This window comes from Erinaceus europaeus, chromosome 16 (genome assembly GCF_950295315.1).
Source record: "Erinaceus europaeus chromosome 16, mEriEur2.1, whole genome shotgun sequence".
NCBI lineage: Eukaryota > Metazoa > Chordata > Mammalia > Eulipotyphla > Erinaceidae > Erinaceus > Erinaceus europaeus.
In genome coordinates, this window is record NC_080177.1 from 72,661,726 (window position 1) to 72,682,714 (window position 20,989).

Consider the following 20,989-nt stretch of genomic DNA (forward strand, 5'->3'; position numbering starts at 1 on the left):
AGTATATATTAATTGATTATATATTAATATATAAATATATTAATCTCTGACACTCATTCAAAATGCACATGTTTTGCCTATATGAAACAAATTAACAAGCATGACAAAAAAATCTGTTAATTAGATAAACTAGGGAAAAAATGGAATTAAGTACAAACCTTGATTGCTCCTAATGTTCCTTGGTAGATTCTATCTTCAATATCCAAAAGAAAATCTCTCAGTCTCAATTCAAGTTGCTTTTCTGCAGACATCTGAGATGGATCATAAACATTGGAAGATCTTCCCCTACTATGTGTAGGCTTGCTATCAGTTTGAGGTTTGTCTGAAATAGTTATCAGATATCTTTATTGTAATTTTCTTTTCTTTTACCAGAACACTGCTCAGCTTAGGCTTACAGTGGTGTGATGAATTGAACATGGGACCTCTGACTGTCAAGTATAACAATCTTCCACATAACCATTATGCTATCTCCCTGGCCCATATAATAATTCCACTCTGGGAAAGGAGTGGAAAGGAGGGGTTGGATAGATCATACATGATGGTGGATAAAGACCAAAGTTGGGGTGGTAATGGTGCTAAGAGTATTCTGCAGACCCCATCACAGAGAAATGTCAAATTGTACCCATATACCAACTACTGTATTGTAAACTATCCAGTCCCCCAATAAGATAATACAACTTTCTGAGCTGGCATTCTTCTGGGTAAGCAATCTCCCAGCCCCCCTGTCCCGCACACATCTTGTTTCTTTATTTAACTGGCAAACTTCTCAGTCAAGAGCATGGTCCAAATAAAAGGTGAGGTTTTTAAGTATAGGCCTAGTAATCTGAAACTGTTTGCTTCTCAGCCAGGAAGAGAAATAATAAAGGGAATAGTTTTCAGAGGACTTACCTGAAAAATGAAATTTCTCCTCAGAAAAATAGGTGAGCTGTGCACATATCCTGCTTTTCTCTTGCAACAAAGTCTCTTTTAAGGCACTTTCTCTATGTCCTCTAGAATTAAGAGCTTCAATAAGCTGGTCTAGCTGCTCACAAGAGCTGTAGAAGCCCCACCTATTTGGCTTGTGCACTGGTTTAGGCAGCTGCACAGGATCATCACGTGGACTGTGGTCAACGTTGGAGGTAGAGTCAGACATCAGTTCTCCAGTGTTAGTGGCTACCTGAGCATCTTGAGATTGTAAATTATTCTGAAATGATGAAGGTCTGGGCAACAGCATGTCTTCAGTGAGACCAGAATAATCCTCCTCAATAAACAGTCCAGGAATAGAAGAGAAAATCCAGTATCGCCTATACATGCGGTCACGGCCCAAGGGGAAGATGTTGGTGCATGCTATAGCACTTTGTATTTTTTCCAAGAGTTCTTTCTCTTTTTGTTGGTGCTCCTGTTTTAAGATGTCATCCTCATCAGCAGTAGCAGGTTCCTTTGTTACACACCTGACCTCTTCCTGTTGTGTAAATTCCTTCAACTCATTTTGTCCCCTTCTCCCTAAAGTTAAAACAACACTGGATCATCATCGGCATATTAAAAATTTTACTTTAAAATGTTCACTAAACGGCATAAGGATCCCGGTTCGAACCCCGGCTCCCCACCTGCAGGGGAGTCGCTTCACAGGCGGTGAAGCAGGTGTCTATCTTTCTCTCCTCCTGTCTTCCCCTCCTCTCTCCATTTCTCTCTGTCCTATCCAACAACGACAAACAACAATAATAACTACAACAATAAAACAACAAGGGCAACAAAAGGGAATAAATAAATAAAATAAATATTTTTTAAAAAAATGTTCACTAAAAATCACCATATTTTAAATCATCGCCATATTTAATCAACTAAATGCAAGCCAGCCAGCCAGCCAGCCAGCCATTCTGAAATTTCATTGTTACCCCTTTGGCCTCTTTTATGCGATCCAGGGTCATCTTCATCCTCGGTGACTGTATCTTGATCTATTTCCTTTTGCTCCACTTCTTTGCTCTCAGTGCTAGTGTCAAATTCTTCCTCCCTTGAGGAATAAAGACAAGATTATATTAATATATAATTATATCCTAGAAATATTTACTGTCTGCCTTCAAGTTGACATGTAAGTCATAGTAAAATTAAAATGTGTTAGTATTTAATAAACATAAAATTCCAAGGTTTTATGAAAGAATTTTAAGAGAACCAAATCTAATTTTAGGGTACAAGATGGGCTTGCCTGTAAAAGTGGCATATATATTTATATTGCAAGACTGGAGAGAGCTGAGGTGGTAAACGACATATCTCCTTCGCGCAGAGGAGATAAGATGTACAAACACATTACATAAACCAGAATTTTTTGATTTTGAGAATGTAAGTAAAAAGTAACCTAAGATATGGACGAGAGAAAGACAAGGCCAGGGCTTTGCTGAGCATTATTCAAAAAAAGCAATGGGCAAAGTGCAGAAGTGTTCAGAAAAAGGGAATTCTATGGTTAGAAAAAAAAGCACTCTGGCCGACTATGCAGAAAATCATCTGAGGTGGCTCACCAAGTCCAGTGCATGTGCTCCCATGAGCAAGAACCCAGGACCAAGTGTTGGGCCACACATGGGAATGCCTGTAGTGGGGGCTTCACCAGCAGCAGAACACTGCAGTAGGGTCTTTCCTTCTGTCTCCCTCTCTATCTAGAGGGGGGAAAATGACCACTGAAAGTGGTGAAGTTATATAGACAATGAATACCAGCAATAACCTTGGTGGGGAAAAAATGCCTGCAAGGGTAAAGAGGTAAGAGAGGAGAGGAAACCAGCAGAAAGGCCACTGTAATAGTCCAGGTAGCTGGCTAGGAGGTGTTGGCGGCTCATACTAGAAAGGAGGTAAACAGGCAGACTTGAGATACACTAAGTAGGCATAATAAATATAACATGAAGGTTTTGTCCATTATAGTGTTCAAGTTAAAAATAAGGTTGTATGAACCCAGAAGTAAGTGGGGTAGCTACATTTAGATCTATAACTGTAACTTACTAATGTTTTTCTACCCCCCTTCTTTTATAAGAGCACTGCTCAGCTCTACGGTGGTGCTGGGGACTGACTCTGGGACCTTTGGTGTCTCAGGCATGAAAGTTTTTTGCATCACCATTATGCTGTCTTCCTAGCCTGTATCTGTAAGTTTCTACTGAGAGAGATGCTCTTTCTGAAGTACACATCTGATCAAATCATTCTCTGCTTTAAAAACACCATAGGTATGGCTGGGGACAGACTCAACTGGTAGAGTGTTCTAAAGTTTTTAAATGCATCTTAGAATCAAAATAAATAAAATTATTATGGGGGGGGGGACACACCAGAACATCACTGTGACAAATGGGATGCCAAGGGTTTCTATCTTGAGAGTCTAATGTGTTATTCACTGTGCCATCCCCAGAGACACAGCATTTTAGGATTTACGGTGTTTGATTTATGTTCTGTGGAAAGCCATAAAGCAGTATAATTCAAACCATACCCAACAGATGTCTCTGCAGCCGAATTTCTTTGCTCATCTACCTTCAGTTTTTCTTGTTTCTCTTTCATTTTTTGTTCTTGCTCCTTAAGTTTTTCTTCTTTCTTTTTACGTATTCTGAAAGTTAAACTAAAATGTTATAATCTATCTGATGCAAAGACACTTTACATAAACACTTTTATTATTTTAAGTGACTAAAACCAAGTTTAAAAATATTTATCTATTCATTTATTTATTATTTGTTGGGTAGAAAGAGAGAGAAACCAAGAGGGAAAAGGAAAGTGGGGATGGAGGATTTGAACCAGGTGCACTACAGCTCATCTTCCTAAAATTAACTCTTACCTAGCAGCTGCTTCTTGTCTCTCTTTTCGATGTTGTTCTGCTTTTAGTTCCCGGAACTCCTGCTTGGTCTGTCGTAATATATCAACATAATCTTCAATGAAATCCCTTGTAGAGACTAGGGTCAGTAGTTTCCCACAGAGAGCATGAAGAATCTTCATTTTTTCTCCTGTGAAAATTGAAAAATAAGTTTTACATATCAATGACTAAAGCACTATGTTATCAAATTTACAATGTATGGTTCAATGTGAAAATGTTTAAGAATGGGGAAAAGTTTCTCAAGAGTAAACATGCCAATCAACTATCTTTAGGAAAAAGCAACTCTGAATTCAAAATAAGAGCTACATGATATACAAGGCATTTAAAATACTAACGACTGTTAACTGCTAGTTGAAAGATATGAAAAAAATTCTAATTACAAATAATAATAATCATAATGATTTTCTTGCTATCAGCCACAATTCCACCACTTCTGGTAGGCAACTTTTTACTTCAACAAAGATAGGCTACCACAGCACTGCCCCACCAGTTGAGAAAGCTGACCCCTTGCGCATTGCTTCCATAAAGTGGCAGGGGACTTTTGATCTCCACATATGAAGTGTGTTCTCTACCAAGTGAGTTATCTCCTGGCTCCCCAAAGGGCAATTTTTTAAAGTTTTAATAGTTAGGTTCACACATGAAATTCAGATAAAAACTAAATGATAATAAATAAATTGCTACTTGAAGAGACTGCACAAAAACACTACCATAAATAATAAAACTATATGAATGTTAAGAATTAATGTACTCTATTTAATATGTTTTTAAGTAAGCAAATTAAACTCAGCATATTTTTATGTTTGTTCAAAAAGGAAGTAAAAAGTAGTTTCGATTTTATATACTGTTTCATCCACATCTCACTCAAGCAAACATAATATTAGAATGTAGCAGCTAAATTTTAAGCTTTTGATAAACAAATAAATAAAAGTGATCATTAGCTATAAAAGTGACTATTTTTCAGTTATCCTTCTAGACTTAGTACACCTGGAAGATTCATCACAAATATCTGAAAGAGGAAAACCTAGAAGAAAAATACAGTTAGGGCTGGGGAGGTAGCATAATGGTTATGCAAAAGACTTTCATGCCCGAGGCTCTGAAGTCCCCAGTTCAATCCCCAGCACCACCAATTTACAATTACTTTTATAAAAACAAAAGTAATTAAAAAAAAAGTTAATTATAAAATTATGCCACTATTTGTAGTCCAGTAATGTTTAATGATTGTACTATTCATCTATCAATTTACTCATCCATTACCAGACCACTACTCAGCTCTTGTATTTGTTAAGCTGGGGACTGAATGAGGGACCTTTTGCATGCAAGTCTTATACTGCTGCTATGGTTATCTTCCCAACCAATGTCCTTTTTCAAACTGATTATCACAGCTGGGGAGGTGGTTTAGTGGTAGAGCATAGGGTCTGCAGACCGAGGTTTGATTGAGTAAATGATGGTCTGGTTCTCTCTCTCATTAAATCAATCTTTAGGGGGAAAAAAACCGATTATCATGTGAAACATTTCACCAGCAGCTGGGGGATGACTGTAGGTACAGTGCATACTTTAACCTTCGTAAGGCTCTAGGCTCAATCCCTGGTACCACATGGGAGCACCAGACAGTGTAAAAGGCAACCCTTATTGACGATGAAGCAGTGCTTTGATGGCTCTCCCTCTCTCCTGTCTCTTTTCCTCATGTATCTTTGTAATTCTTTCTTAAGTATATAAAATTTTTAAAAAGGGTGTGGAAGGCTGTTTAACTGTATCATGCACATGCAAGCCCTCCCGATCACTACTTGGCAGGCACCACATTAGTAAAGACATTCTCTCCAGTTTCTGGGAATACAAAGGCAGAAAATGGACAGGATATACCAATTCCAACTTGCAAAGTTTACCTGGTGTCAAATCATATACTGAAGTACTTGACAATTTCTTAACTAGACTGGGATTACTTAAACGAAGCTCCATACAGGCATCATCAGTAGCATCAAATCCTCCTCGTTTCTGGTATCTGTATTTTGCGTTTGCTGATGTCACATCAGCACCTGAAGCTAAGATGTGCAGTCTGAGAATTTCAGAAAGAGTGCAGCTATCAAGATCCAAGCTTTTCAAACTGCAACCTGCAAGTTGTTAAAAATGAAATGCTTATTAAAAATACAGACAAATCCTCAGTAACATAAAATGTACCTTTAAAAATTACATGAAAAATCGATAAGTAAAAAAATAAAGCCCACACATACCCTGGTGTAACTGTGGCCATGCAGCTGCCAAAGATGCAACTGCAGACAGTGCAGATTTTGTGGGGTCTGCATCTTCATCCAAAGCCTCTGTTAGATCTTTAAGGAAATAAATACTTTATTCTAGTGCAGCTCAAATTAGGGAATAATGCCCTTTTTAAAATGGTGAAAGAAACAGCAAAGAAAGCTTAACATTTAAGAACCACAAAAGAAACAACACTAGGCACAACAAGCATCATTCACATTCTACCAAGTCTTCACCCTAAAACTATAAATCCTAAAGCCATGCACTACACAGTAGTATTTTCCTTACATGAAGAAGATGATTTCCAAGTTACCAACAAGATACACATATGCAACATTCCAATAATAATAATAATAATAATAATAATAATAATAATAATAAAAGGTAAAATATACTTTAGAATTAAAAACCACATCTCTCTCAGTATAACTTTAGAAACTAGAGTCTAGCTGAAGAGATCCAATTTTTTATTTTAAGATTGAATCTTGCAGCTTGGCAGGTGAGACAGTAGATACAGCACTGGACTCTAAAGTATGAGGCCCAGAGTTCGATCTCTGGCACCACATGCACTGAAGCGATGCTCTTATTCTCTCTTCTTTCTCCTCCTGTCATTAATTAATAAATTCTTTTTAAAAATGGATCAAAACAAAACAGATCACAATAGTAGCAAAAACTATCAGAAAAATGTACTAAAAGAACTTAAAGAAGACACGGTGGCTACTTAACCACTGATTTAGCTTCATAATCTAAATTACAGACTCTCTGATCCAAGAAAATGTAAGATTTCCCTTTAACAGCTTTTAACCATGACAGCACTTAGCTCAACAATAGGACTAGTGAGCAAAAAACACTAGTACAAATGCATTTGAAGTATTAGTTTATATGATTATTCCTAGTTACAATATGTAGGCGATAAAAGTGTCAAGTACGAAAAAATTTAAACTTACTAAAACCTCTTCTGTTCTATCACAATACAGTGGACAGTTTCAGACCAAGTCAGGCAATGTATATTCAAGTCTTGGCTTTGCCTGTGCCTACTTCCTAATTACAGAGCCTCTAGAGTATCATTTATCAAAGCTTCATTTTCTTAAAGGAACAAGTCTATACCAGCAGTATTCAAGTTCTTCAAATATTGCTTGGAAGCCCAATATAAAAGAGATTGAAGATTCCCATGTTTAAGTGGGGTGTTGAGAGGCCAGGAAGGTGGTTCAGTAATAAAAGCAGATGCCTTGTAGATGGAAGGCCCTCTCTTCAATCTCTGGCAATGCATAGAAAGACAAAAGTAAAACAGAACATCACAAGCGTGGTATTCTGATCTCTCTCTCTCAGTTAAATTGAAATTAAGAAAAAAAAAAAGCAGGATTATGGAGATAACAACCCTCACCATTCACACAGTAACATGGAGGGATCTCTGTATAATTTATTGGGTTCTGTGGAGTAGAGCTGGAAAAATCACAAACTAAACAATAGTCTTGTTCTATAACCTACTGTATTATGGTTCCCTCCCAAAGTTCACAAGCTGACAATACAAACCTTACCAAGAAGCAGCTCTGAGACTGTATCTGAGTAGTTAGCAACAATTTCATCACATGTAAAGCATAAACAATAGTATGAAAAGCTACCTGACTAAACTTTCCATATGTGCCAGAAGTTATTCCTACTAAGTAGGTCATGAATCTCGCCTAAAACAGAAGATATGATATTTTTCCTCACCATGGAAACATGACCAAAACTTTCTCAATTTTCACTTTACATATAAACCAAAACAAACAACATGACATGGACACTCTGAAGCTAACACTGGTCCTAGCTAAAGGAGTAACTAGTTCTTTTCCTTTGTAGCAATTACTACCTTCAATCTAAGTTGTAATTTTTCTAGGGCAAAGGCTTTAGGAATTGTACAGTCAACAAAATAAGTTTACTTTTAATTGTGATGAACATGTATGTGTTATATACTTTAATCATCTACCAACTGGCACTCTCAAGAAACTATAAACATTACTCTGGGTTTTGCTTAGAGATACACACTTTGGTACATCATGCCAAAAGAGTACAGTTGAGTTGCATTTATTATGACTGTCTGGAAAAAAAAAAATACACTGTAACCATCATCACCATAACCTAAAATTAGGCAAAATGTAATTCCAATTTTAAATAGTAATATATCACCAAATAAAAATTTTACATAAGGAAGAAGTTCTATTCACATACTTCGAAGGACTTAGTTCAGAAAGTAAGACTGAAGAGAAGAAAACAGAGAGAGGGGCACGGGGGATTAAGACTTTTGAAAAATGGTCAAAATTCTTAAGCATGAAAAAAAAAGAGAATGAAAGTTCAAATAAATTAAATCTTCTTAAAGACAAATAATTTTATAGGCAATGCTAGAAAAACAAAGAAGCAGAGTAAACTTCCTTGCCATGTTATGAAGCAACACAGCACTGTCAGGAGGGTCTGGACCGGACTGAGTTTGTGTTCCATCACCTGCTTTTTGTCATGTTGTCTATGGGTAAATATGAATTACTTAAAAACTTCCGAAGTCTATATTTAGCTGTAAAAGGTTAAAAATAATTTTATCGGGAGTTGGGTGGTAGTGCAGCAGGTTAAGCGCGTGTGACATAAAGCGCAAGGACCAGCGTAGGATCCCAGTTTGAGCCCCCGGCTCTCCACCTGCAGGGGAGTCGCTTCACAGGTAGTGAAGCAGGTCTTTCTCTCCCCCTCTGTCTTCCCCTCCTCTCTCCATTTCTCTGCCCTATCCAACAACGATGACAACAATAATAACTACAACAATAAAATAACAAGGGCAACAAAAGTGAATAAATAAATATTTAAAAAAAAAAGACCAGTTAAAGAGTAAGCAAAAGAATATTCAATTCTATCTCACTCACTACTTGTTTTTAGAAAAAGATGTGGAAAGGTTTTGATTGTAAATGAGATGGAAAAACAGGAAAAATATCTGGAGGGATAGTTGAGGGTCTTCACTAAAGTGGAAATAACCATATGAAATGTGGCAATTCCTAACAAGAAGTGAGAGAAGGGTAAAAAGCAGCCAGCATGTATTTTACCCCCATATTATTATTTACAAAATTATTGTAAAAGAAGCATTAAATTTTAAAAAATAAGCAATACCCATTTAGGTACATACCTTATTTTTATATTTAGAGAAAGTCTTCTATAGGAAGTTATAGAAATTACAGATACAACTTCTGCATAGATGATATAATGATAATACAAATACTAACAATGAGTCTTTTTCTTTATTATTATTTGCCTCCAGTTACTGGGCTCAGTGCTTGCACTATGAATTCACTGCTCCTGGTGGCTTTTTTTTTTTTTGGAGAAATTGAGAGAGGATGGGAAGACAGAAAGGGAGAGACAAAGATAGACATCTGCAAGCCTGCTTTACCACTTGTGAAGTGACCCCCTGCAGGTAGGGTGCTGGGGGCTCGAACCAGGATCCTTGCGCTTCTCGCCAGGTGTACCACTGCCAGGTGCACCACTGCCAGGTCCCTAATGTTTTTTTCCTCTATACTAGCTGATTTTCCAATATAATTTCCTTCTTACTGCCCCCTCTCATTTTTTTTTTTGTCATCAGAACTTTCCAAATTACAAAATTATTTGCTTCAAATCCTCAAGTAAATAGCTGTGTTAATGTCAAGACTTAAATCAAAACTCTGTTATGACAAACTAATGGTTAAAGGATGATTACTTGTCACATAGTCTGCCTTATGTAATTCATTTCTAATGCTGGTACTTTTAGTTTAGACAAAGTTTAGATGTTTGTAAATAGGCTTATCCTTCGGTCTTTCCTTTAGTAGTATCTCATCTAATTGTCATCTGAGAGGACAAGGAGGACCAACATACAAAAATGGACTTAGCAGAGAATCTATAGTGATTAGCACTCAAATTAGGGAATATATTTTGCAATGACTCAACCTATAAAAATAGCTGTGGAGTCTCTCCTCACATTCTACCTGGCTTAAAAAGGGGGGGGGGGATTGCTGAATAGTGGGATTGAAACAAGCCTCCCTCCCCTCCCTGGGGGAGGCTGTCTCAGTAATTATTACTATATTAATATGTACCACACTAACTCTAGATATTTGAAATGCACAGAATGCAAATAAAATATATAATTTTGGGGCTGGGTGGTGGCACAGCTGGTTGAGCGCACGTATTACAATGCGTAAGGACCTGGGTTCGAGCCCCTGGTCCCACCTACAGGAGGAAAGCTTTACGAATGGTGAAGCAATGCGGCAGGTGTCTCTCTGTCTCTCTCCCTCTCTATCACCCCCCTCCCTCTTGATTTATGGCTGTCTCTATCCAATGAAAAAAGACAATAATAAATTAAAAACAATATATATATAATTTTGCTTAACTCTGATTTAAAAGGAGTCAGATGTAAAATGAAATAAGCAGTAGTAGTTTAATCATTATTAGCAAAGATTAAAATTTTTTTGAAGGGGCAGTGGCAAAAAATATCAGTACTATATAGTGGCATCTTTTTAAATTTATTTTTTAATTAATTAATTAATTTTTTCCTGCAACGTTATCGCTGGGGCTCGGTGCCTGCACTACGAATCCACTGTTCCTGAAGGATATTTTTCCTATTTTGTTGCTCACTGTTATTATTATAGTTGTCATAGTTGCTGGATAGGACAGAGAGAAATGGAGAGAAGAGGGGAAGACAGAGAGGGGGACAGAAAGATAGATACCTGCAGACCTGCTCCACCACCTGTGAAGCGACCCCCTGCAGGTAGGGAGCCGAGGGCTCGAACCAGGATCCGTATGCCGGTCCTTGCGCTCTGTGCCGCCTGCGCTTAGCCTGCTGTGCCACGGCCCAGCTCCCAAGTGGCATCTTTTAGAACTATAGATATTCACCGCTTGTAAAGCGTCTCCCCTGCAGGTGGTGAGCTCGGGGCTTGAACTGGGATCCTTACACAGGTCGTTGCACTTTGCACCACTTGCGCTTAACCCGCTACGCTACCACCCCACTCCCTTTTTTTTTTTTTTTTTAAAGATTTTACTTATTTTATTAATGAGAAAGATAGGAGAGAGAGAGAAAGAGCCAGAGGAGAAATTTCAAGGAGCAAAAAAGCAAGATAAATCAGGTACCAATATTTTTCAGGTCACCAGAAAGAGGATACAGGGTTTTTATAGAACAAGTGATAGTATATTGCATATATATATATATATATATATATATATATATATATATATATATATATATAATGTAAATCCAACAATTGTAATTTCTAACTAAAAGTCAAATTTGAAAATAGCTTTCACAGATGAGTTTCATTCCTAAGCTACTATCAACCAGTGGTAAAGATGAATCCTGACCTTTGGTGTCGGCATCAGTTATTTGTTCTCTGGCTACTTCCTCTTCTTCTTCAGCTATCGCCTGGAAGATTGCAGTCAGGAAGAAAAAAAGCAATTCACACAGTGGGCCTTCACTGTCATTTCCTACAAGAGCTTCCTCTAATACTTCTGTGAATAAAATGTTTAAAGTGAATTGAAAGTTCTGTTCCCGTACTGAAGACAAAAACTCCATTGGAGTAATAGACATTTTAATCAACAATAGTCTGTGAAGTAGAATCAACCATTATCTAAGAAAAGATCTAAAAGTTCAAATAAAAAAAAAAAATCAAATCAAAAGCCAAGATCACTGCATTCAAGAAAGCCAAAGTAGTCTTACTAGTAGCAATAGCTTTTAAATCCAAGCTCACATCTGAGATGCAGATGAAGGCCCATGAAAGAACTGTAATCGTATTCTTATGTAAATGACACACAGATCTGCTATGCTGCACCGCTGTTCTTAGGAGTGAAGGTCACCCACCGCCAGTGCTCCCCAGGCACAGGGAAGCTAAGCAGCACCACTTGCATTCAAACCGCGAATGTTTCTTACCGAATTCATCTTACTTAGACTTCTTACCTAGGCCAGGATTATCTAGACCTTTGTGATTAATTGGTAAGGCACCATGATTTATGCCTCATCTAGCTCATGAAGAGAAACTGAGGGAAAGGAAAAGCCTTTCTGAAGAAATCACTATTATTGACATATGACTGACAACGCAGCTCTGTCATGGAGACATTTTCACTTGGATCAAGAAGATTATTTTGCTATTTGACCGTTAAAATTTAAAAATGTGATCCAAAGTATCCCCCCCCCCCCGCTAATTTAGCTTTTATAAATAAAGTTTATGAAAAGTAAATGTAGGTACATTGAGGAACAAAACCAAATCACAAATTAAAGGTAGGCAATAATTTGTGACCAAGTATAGCTGGAATCAGTTTCTTCCCATATCTTGAATAATAGTACTATGTAACCCTTCTTACTAATGACATATGACAGAAATAAGGCATGCCAGTTCAAGCAGGCACAGCCTTTAATAAGACTGGTAATTCCTATTTCTTGCCTCAAAGAGCCCTCAGCCGCCACTCACACACACATTGAGTGTTGTCTGTGTGTAAAACACTGAACATCTAGTCTCCAAGTGAGTCCAATTCTAGCCTCTGTCTGTCCAATTACATTAAAAGACTTCAGATGATGGGAGTCGGGCTGTAGCACAGCGGGTTAAGCGCAGGTGGCGCAAAGCACAAGGACTGGCATAAGGATCCCAGTTTGAACCCCGGCTCCCCACCTGCAGGGGAGTCTCTTCACAGGCGGTGAAGCAGGTCTGCAGGTGTCTATCTTTCTCTCCTCCTCTCTGTCTTCCCCTCCTCTCTCCATTTCTCTCTGTCCTATCCAACAATGACAACAACAATAATAACTACAACAATAAAACAACAAGGGCAACAAAAGGGAATAAATAAATAAAATATTAAAAAAAAATTTAAAAAAAGACTTCAGATGACGACTATACACAGTGACTTCACAGAATTTTGAGATAATATGTTATTTTCAGCCACTCATTACATGATGAAATATAACAGTAACACTTGCCTAGGGTTACTCCCTCAGGAAACTCATCTTGAAGGTCAAAAAGCTCCCCAAATGCATTAAGGAACTCCAAAACCATCAGAGCATCACCGAAGATTTCAGGAGGTAGTCTAGTTTTCACAGGTGTTGGCTCTGGAAGATCCTGTGAAATTAAATGATATATAACTACTTGTCCAAGTATAAGGAACTGTAGAAGGAAGATTTACTCTTTAGATCTAGTAAGAATTATTTTAGTTAGACTACTAGTTGTCAGCTCTGGAGTTTATCACAATTTACCTTTAGAACTTTTAAAATTACAGATGCCCTGGCTTTATTCCCAACTTATTAAATCACAGTCTCCAAAGACTTCCTCCTTCACCAAACTAAGAATATAACTTTAGGCTCAAGTGTCTTTTTTTTTCAGTTGAGGTATAATTGACATGTAACTTTGTAGTAATTTCAGGTGTACAATATCATGATTCCATCACTGCTGTAATGTGAAATGATTGCTAAGTAAGTGTAGTTGACATCATTTACTGCACAGTTACAAAATTGCTTATTCTTGTAATGATTAAGAAATACCCTAGTGATAAATTTCAGTATGCAGTACCATGTTAACAATATTCACTGTTGGGATGGGGAGATAGCATTGTGGTTATGCAAAGCAAAGAACTTTCAAGCTTGAGGCTCCAAGCTCCCAGGATAAGTCCCAGAAACCACCATCAGTCAGATCTGAGCAGTGCTCTGGACTTTCTCCGTCTCTCTCACTAAAATTAAATAAAATCATTAAAAAAAAACAAACAAACAAACAAACAAAACCCAACATTCACTATGTTAAATATTACATGGTCATATATTTACTTCATAACAAAAAGGTTTTTTTTTTTTTAAATATTTTATTTATTTGTTAATGAGGGATAGGAGGAGAAAGAAAGAACCAGACATCACTCTGGTACATGTGCTGCTGGGGAGTGAACTCAGGCTCTCATGCTTGAAAAGTCCAGTGCTTTATCCACTGTACCATCTCCCAGACCACTATAACTAAAAGTTTTTATCTTCTGAAACCACCTTTACCCATTTTATACATGCTCTTCATCCTGTCTCAGGAAAGCACTAACTTGTTATCTATGATCTTGTGAGTTAAATTTTCATATATAAGTGAGATCACATGTCTTTCTGTGGCTTATTTCGTTTAACATAGACACAAGGTCCTTCCATGTTGCAGCAAACAGTATATTTCTGACCACATTTCTGACTTAAGAGGGATTTCTAGTTTGGAGTCAAGGCAATAATATTTTTAACACAGTATCTCTCTAGAATATAGGATATAGTTCATCTACCATCTACCGATTTAGAGAAATGGTCCCTCATAAAGCGAGATAAGCAAATCTGGTTTGGACATTTTATTTCTGGAGATAAATATAATATTTACCTATCTATGAAGCTAAATGCTTGTCCGGAACTAAGGGTTATTGGATTGCTAAGTTATTTGATTACACACTAGTTATTTCAATAGGATAAAAATCATTACCGGGGTGGGGGGGTGCAGGTAGTAGTGAGGCAGGTTAAGTGCACATGGCACAAAGCACATGGACAGGCATAAGCATCCCAGTTCGAGCCTCTGGCTCCCCACCTGCAGGGGGGTTGCTTCACAAGTAGTGTAGCAGGTTTGCAGGTGTCTATCTTTCTCTCCCCCTTTCTGTCTTCCCCTCCTCTCTAGATTTCTCTCTGTCCTATCCAACAACAATAATAATAACAACAACAAGGGCAACAAAAATGGGAAAAAACGGCCTCCAGGAGTAGTGGATTAGTAGTGCAGGCACTGAACCCAAGCAATAACCCTGGAGGCAAAAAAATCATTACCAGGGGCCAGGTGAAAGCGCACACATTGCAGTGCTCAAGGTTGCAGGTTCAAGCCCCTGGTCCCCACCTGCAGGGGGAATACTTCACAAGTGGTGGAGCAGGGCTGCAGGTTTCTCTCTCTGTCCCCTCCCCTCTCAATTCCTCTCTGTCTCTATTCAATAAGAAATCAATTAAAACATTTTAAAAAATTAAAAAAAAAAAGATCACCAAAGTTTGTTATAAAACTCTAAATATGCTATTATGGAACTCTAAACATAACATTTGCTCAGTTCATTCTATCTTTTCAGTTAAATATGAAAAGGACACTATTAAAAACAAAGATTTAATTAGAAAAAGCCACATATAGCTCAGAGCATATGTGTGCATGTGCGGAATATTACATAACATGCTAATACCTTCAGATCATCACATTCCATATCTTCTCTAGGTTTACTCCACTGTTTTAAGTATTCCATGTATTTTCGTTTTTCTTCACGTAATTTCTCTCTTTCCTAAAATAAAGATTTAACAAAAATTCTAGTTAGAAAGTTTACAGGGATATATTAGCGTCACCGAGGGATGTATATGAAATATAAACATTTGGGCCTCACTCTAGACCTACTAAGAACTCTGTGGAGTGGGACCCAGCAACTGAGTTTCAATAAATCCTTGAGAACCAGGGAGAAAACAGTGGCTGTATGCCAGACTTTCAATGCCTGAGGCCCAGAGGCCCCAGATCCAATCCAACCCTTAGCATAACCATAAACCAGAGCTGAGAAGTATTCCAGTCTCTCTCATTAAAATAAATATATATATTTAAAAAAACTCTCCCTGCCTCAAGTTTTTACACAAGCAAAATGCCACTATACCATCCACAGAGGTTTCCTTGTGTTCTTATGTGGCGTTGAAGATAGAACTCATAGTTTCAAATATATACTCAGGCAGTTGCTCCTTCAATTAGCCACCTGCTGAGTCCTTCTGGGGCTTCATTAAAAAATTATTGAGTGGTAGTTGGGCGGTAGTGCAACAAGTTAAGCGCACGTGGTGCAAAGTGCAAGGACCGGCATAAAGATCCAGGTTTGAGTCCCCGGCTCTCCACCTGCGGGGGAGTCACTTCACAGGCAGTGAAGCAAGTCTACAGGTGTCTGTCTTTCTCTCTCTCCCTCTCTGTCTTCCCCTCATCTCTCCATTTCTCTCTGTCCTATCTAACAACAACGACATCAATAACTACAACAATAAAAAAACAAGGGCAACAAAAGGGAAAATAAATAAAAAGAAAATTAAAAAAAGAATTATTGAGTTATTTCATATAAGGTAAGAGCTTCACACAAGAGAAGTCAGAGCACCAAACATGTAGCACTGAGATCAAAACAGGAACCTCAGAGATACAAGCTCTGTACTCTATATCAAAGATTAGATATAAACTAAAGTATTTGAGTGCTATCATGTAAAGTATAAGTGTTTTTCTATTCTTTACATTTTTGGAATATTTATTATTATTATTAGATTCTAGTAATTAAACATTTTCTGAAATACCCCATTCCCACAGAAAATTTGGAGAGTTTTACGCATATCATCTTTCAGAAATTTGAAAATTTAAATAGTAAAATCATTTAGAATTATACTTTTAAAAAAGACTTAGGCAAGACAGAAAGGAATGTCCATCTTAAGTCACCTAGCAAAGTTTCCAAAGCAGAAGGGAAATAAGCCTGTACTATTGATCAGTGCTCTATGTGAATGAAAAGGATAAAAGCAGGGCTGGGCAGTGGTATCCCGCTGAGCACACACATCACCATACCCAAAGACCTGGGTTCAAGCCCCGCAGTGGGAAGCTTCACGAGTGGTCAAGCAGTGGTGCACATGAGTCTCTCTTTGTCCTCTCTATAAACAAACAAACAAAAATAGGGCTGGGTGGTGGTGCATCTGGTTGAGTGCACATGTTGCAGTGCACAAGGACCCAGGTTCAAGCCCCTGGTCCCCCCCTGCAGGGGGAAAGCTTCACAAGTGGTGAAGCAGTACTGCAGGTGTCTCTGTCTCTCTCTCCCTCACTGTTGACTCCTTTGCTCTTAAATTTATGGCTGTCTCTATCCAATAAATAAATTAAAATAAAAAATATATATTTTTTTTTAAAAAGAGGCTACCAGGAGCAGTGGATCTGTTGTGCAGGCACCGAGTCACAGTGATAACCCTGGTGGCAATAAAAGAATTGATAAAAACATTTCAAAACTAACCATGAGTTTAAATATTTAAACTTAGCATATGTAGAGAACATAGCTAATATACTTGAATACCTTTTCTCTTTCTATTTTAAGCCTTTCTTTTTCTTCTTTTTTCTTCAGTCGTTCTTCTTCAACAATTTTCTTCAATTCTTCCTTCTTTTTCTCTTTATCTTCTTTTTCTTTTTTCTTTGCTTCTTGGGCATCTGCCTTTTCTCTTTTTAATTTAGCCTTTTCAAAAGCTGTGGAGAGAGACATATGTAGAACTGCACACAGCCAGAAAACAATGCCAACTTAACAAAAGAATCTCTGAAACAAGATCAACTGAGGCTCAGAGGTCCTAAATTTCCAGAGAGAATCAGCAGGCAGTAAGACTAGGAAAAGCAAGTTGGTTTGACTTGAGACAAACTACTGTACTAGGACAAACGTGAATGCCATTAAATTCCCTGCTACTCAAAGTGTAATCCAAAGAACTTAAAAAATTTTGACCCTGTCAAAAGTACAGAATCTCTTCTCCCACCCAAAACAACTAAGTTCGTTTATTTTAATAAGAATCATATGCACAGTGCTTGGGAAGCAAGTGTGTTTTATAAAGTGCAATGAATTAAATGAGAAGGTACACAAGTCTGTTAGATCTACAAACTAAGATATGTTAGTTTAACAAAGAATACGCTCTAACTTGAAATACTGTACTAAGAGGTAAAAGAAGTCCCACTTACCATAAAAATCAATTAACACACAGGGGAAAAACTATGCTTAAAACAACAACAACAACAAACCTGAAATGCCTTTGTTTCTTTGGTAGAGACACAGAAACTAAGATAGAGGGGGAGATAAGGAGAAAGTCAGACACCTGCAGCACTGCTTCACCACTCGTGAAGTGAAGCTGGCCCCGTGCAGGTGGGGAGAATTATCAATTTTTGAAACACCCCCTACCCAAGGCACAGAGAGATTTTCTTTTATGAACCTCAACAGCTTTTTGAGAAAATGTTAAGACTCACCCAATGATTTCATTTCTGCCTGTTTCAGAAGTTTTTCTCTTTCTTTAATAGCTTTGTTCCTATACCCTGCCATAATCTGTTTATTAGCAACATTGTCCTCCTGAAAAACAAACCAAGAAGCTAGTTATAGAACCACAGCTTTACAAACAGAGTGTATTTTTCTCAAACTAGACTGAAAAACAAAAACAAACAAAATAAATAAAGACACTCATACTTTATATTAAAATAAGGTTTTACTTTAAAGCACAATGGAATTTTCAATAATCTCTGACCATAGTATTAAAGAAAATATTTTATTACATAGCTCTACAAATCAGTACAATAACCTCTCCAGGAAAAAAAGGTACTTTGTAAAACTTTAAAAACATGTTCTCAAATCTTCCAAGATACTTTAAAACTTGATGTTACAGATATCAAACATTGAAAGCTGGTATGTCTATGGCAGAAACATTTTTGCTCTAGCATTTACCTATCTCCTGGCCTGTTGCACATTAAAAAAATTTTTTTTCCCTTTTCTTGCCCTTGTTTCATATTGTTGTTGTATTTATTATTGTTGTTATTGATGTTGTCATTGTTAGATAGGACAGAGAGAAATGGAAAGAAGAGGGGAAAACGGAGAGGGGGAAAGAAAGGTAGACACCTGCAGACCTGCTTCATCGTCTGTGAAGCGACTCCCCTGCAGGTGGGGAGCTAGGAGCTTGAACTGGGATCCTTACACTGGTCCTTGTGCTTTGTGCCATGTGCTACTGTCTGACTCTGCCTGTTACACATTTTAATAATATTGCCTGCTTCTGTTTTGGTATAAGAGCCAGTGACAAGAGTCATAGCAACTCACACTTAACACTTCTATAAGACATGCTGCTGAACAGTTAGTTATTAACACAGATTACACAAAATTTGTGTGTATGAAGGAATGTGTTTCTTGTAAGCTTTGGGGGCAGGGGAATTAAACAGTCTTGATTTTGAATACTTTTTTGCGGCTCTATCACTTGGGAAATTTTCTTCTGAAGGTGGGGACTGGAGGCTTGAACCCAGGTCCTCACACATGGCAATGTGTTTGCTCTGCTGGGTGCACTACCCGCCTGACCCCTTTGAATACCATGTTATTAAGAGTTACAATGCTGTTTTCTTAGTCTAGTCTCTACTCACCTGATTAACAGATAGTCGTTTAGGAGGTCTCCCTCTCCTCCTGTTAGGAGGACTGAAGATAAATGTAGGTGGATCATCAGGGAAGAAATAAGAAAAATCTTGTTCTGTTATTTTATATGTTGAAAGAGTTGACGGCTTCATAAAACAAAAAGACGTAAGGCATAATAATTACACATTAGTAAGTCACATATAGTCTAGTATGTCATGACACTGCTACCAAAAGACCAGATCAAAGCCACTAGATCTTCAATTTATTGTACTGTAGTAATATATACTTTATCTGTTTTACTTGACTTTTAATTATCATTTTTATTTTTCATTATTTCTGGGGCTTAGTTTGAGGCAGATTTTTTTTCTTAAAAAAAAGAGAAAGAGGGAGTCGGGCTGTAGCGCAGCAGGTTAAGTGCATGTGGTACAAAGCGCAAGGACCGCCATAAGGATCCCGGTTCAAGGCCCCGCTCCCCACTTGCAGGGGAGTCGCTTCACAAGCAGTGAAGCAGGTCTGCAGGTGTCTGTCTTTCTCTGCTCCTGCTTCACCACTTGCAAAGTTTTCCCCTTGCAGGTGGGGACCTGGGGCTCAAACCTAGATCCTTGAGCATTGTAGCATGTGCACTCAACCAGGTGTGCCACCACCCAGCCCCTGTGGTTTTCTTTAAAAAAACAAAAAAAAAGTCAGGAGTCGGGCTGTAGCGCAGCAGGTTAAGCGCAGGTGGCGCAAAGCACAAGGACCGGCATAAGGATCCCAGTTCAAACCCTGGCTCCCCACCTGCAGGGGAGTCACTTCACAGGTGATGAAGCAGGTCTGCAGGTGTCTGTCTTTCTCTCCTCCTCTCTGTCTTCCCCTCCTCTCTCCATTTCTCTCTGTCCTATCCAACAACAACAACAACAATAATAACTACAACAATAAAACAACAAGGGCAACAAAAGGGAATAAATAAATAAAATAAATATATTTTTTTAAAAAAAAGTCTTTTGCATAACCACTATACTGTGGTTATATCCCCAACCCCAATGCTCTTATTTCTCAAATCATCTATACTATTTAAAATACTATTCAGAGTAATTTTATATTTAGTTTTTCATTTTTCTCTTTTTGCTGCCAGGCTTTGCTCCTTCTGGGTTCCACAGCTCCCAGTAGACTTTGTATGTGCTTCCCCCACCCCCAATACTGGTTGAAAATGAAAAAAGGTGAGAGACGTAACACAACACTGCTTGACCTCTCATGAAACTTTTCCTGTGTTGGCCAGAGGACCAAACCTGCGTCCGCATGCACAGCAAAATACGCATTCCATATACTGAGCTATCACTTGCCTCTCACCCCACACTGTTTTATTTTCATTTGATGTAATGTTTACATATAATGAAATATACAAATCTGAGAATGTCAGACATCAGAAAAGGTAACAGCAGCAAATGCTGGAGAGGGTGTGGGGTCAAAGGAACCCTCCTACACTGCTGGTGGGAATGTAAATTGGTCCAACCTCTGTGGAGAACAGTCTGGAAAAATATACAAATCTTTTTATTTTTATTTTTTATTATCCTTATTTATTTGTTGGATAGAGTCTGTCAGAAATCGAGCGGGAAGGGAGGGGTAGAGAGGGTGAGAGACAGACACCTACAGCACTGCTTCACCACTTGTGAAGCTTTCCCCCTGCAGGTGGGGACTGGGGGATCGAACCTGGGTCCTTGTGCATTGTAACATGTGCACTCAACTAGGTGCACCACCACCCAGCCCCAAAATATACAAATCTTAAGCACCCATGCATGTATCTCTAACCCACTTATTGACTATTTTACTTAT

At 38.0% G+C, this 20,989-nt stretch overlaps 1 protein-coding gene across 2 annotated transcripts in view; it reads right to left on the minus strand.

Annotated features, from left to right (window-relative positions):
* BAZ1A (bromodomain adjacent to zinc finger domain 1A) overlaps window positions 1–20,989 on the minus strand; it is a 72,580-nt gene that overhangs the window by 16,465 nt on the left and 35,126 nt on the right. For both annotated transcript variants that reach the window (XM_060175420.1, XM_060175419.1), the window contains exons 6-18: window positions 19,189–19,323; window positions 18,040–18,139; window positions 17,114–17,280; window positions 15,239–15,334; window positions 13,005–13,143; window positions 11,402–11,548; window positions 6,043–6,138; window positions 5,698–5,922; window positions 3,779–3,944; window positions 3,440–3,553; window positions 1,875–1,990; window positions 889–1,482; window positions 159–322 (exon numbers count right to left, since the gene is read on the minus strand). In XM_060175420.1, coding sequence (XP_060031403.1) covers window positions 159–322; window positions 889–1,482; window positions 1,875–1,990; window positions 3,440–3,553; window positions 3,779–3,944; window positions 5,698–5,922; window positions 6,043–6,138; window positions 11,402–11,548; window positions 13,005–13,143; window positions 15,239–15,334; window positions 17,114–17,280; window positions 18,040–18,139; window positions 19,189–19,323 — 2,259 coding nt within the window. The remainder of the gene's footprint in view (window positions 1–158; window positions 323–888; window positions 1,483–1,874; window positions 1,991–3,439; window positions 3,554–3,778; window positions 3,945–5,697; window positions 5,923–6,042; window positions 6,139–11,401; window positions 11,549–13,004; window positions 13,144–15,238; window positions 15,335–17,113; window positions 17,281–18,039; window positions 18,140–19,188; window positions 19,324–20,989) is intronic.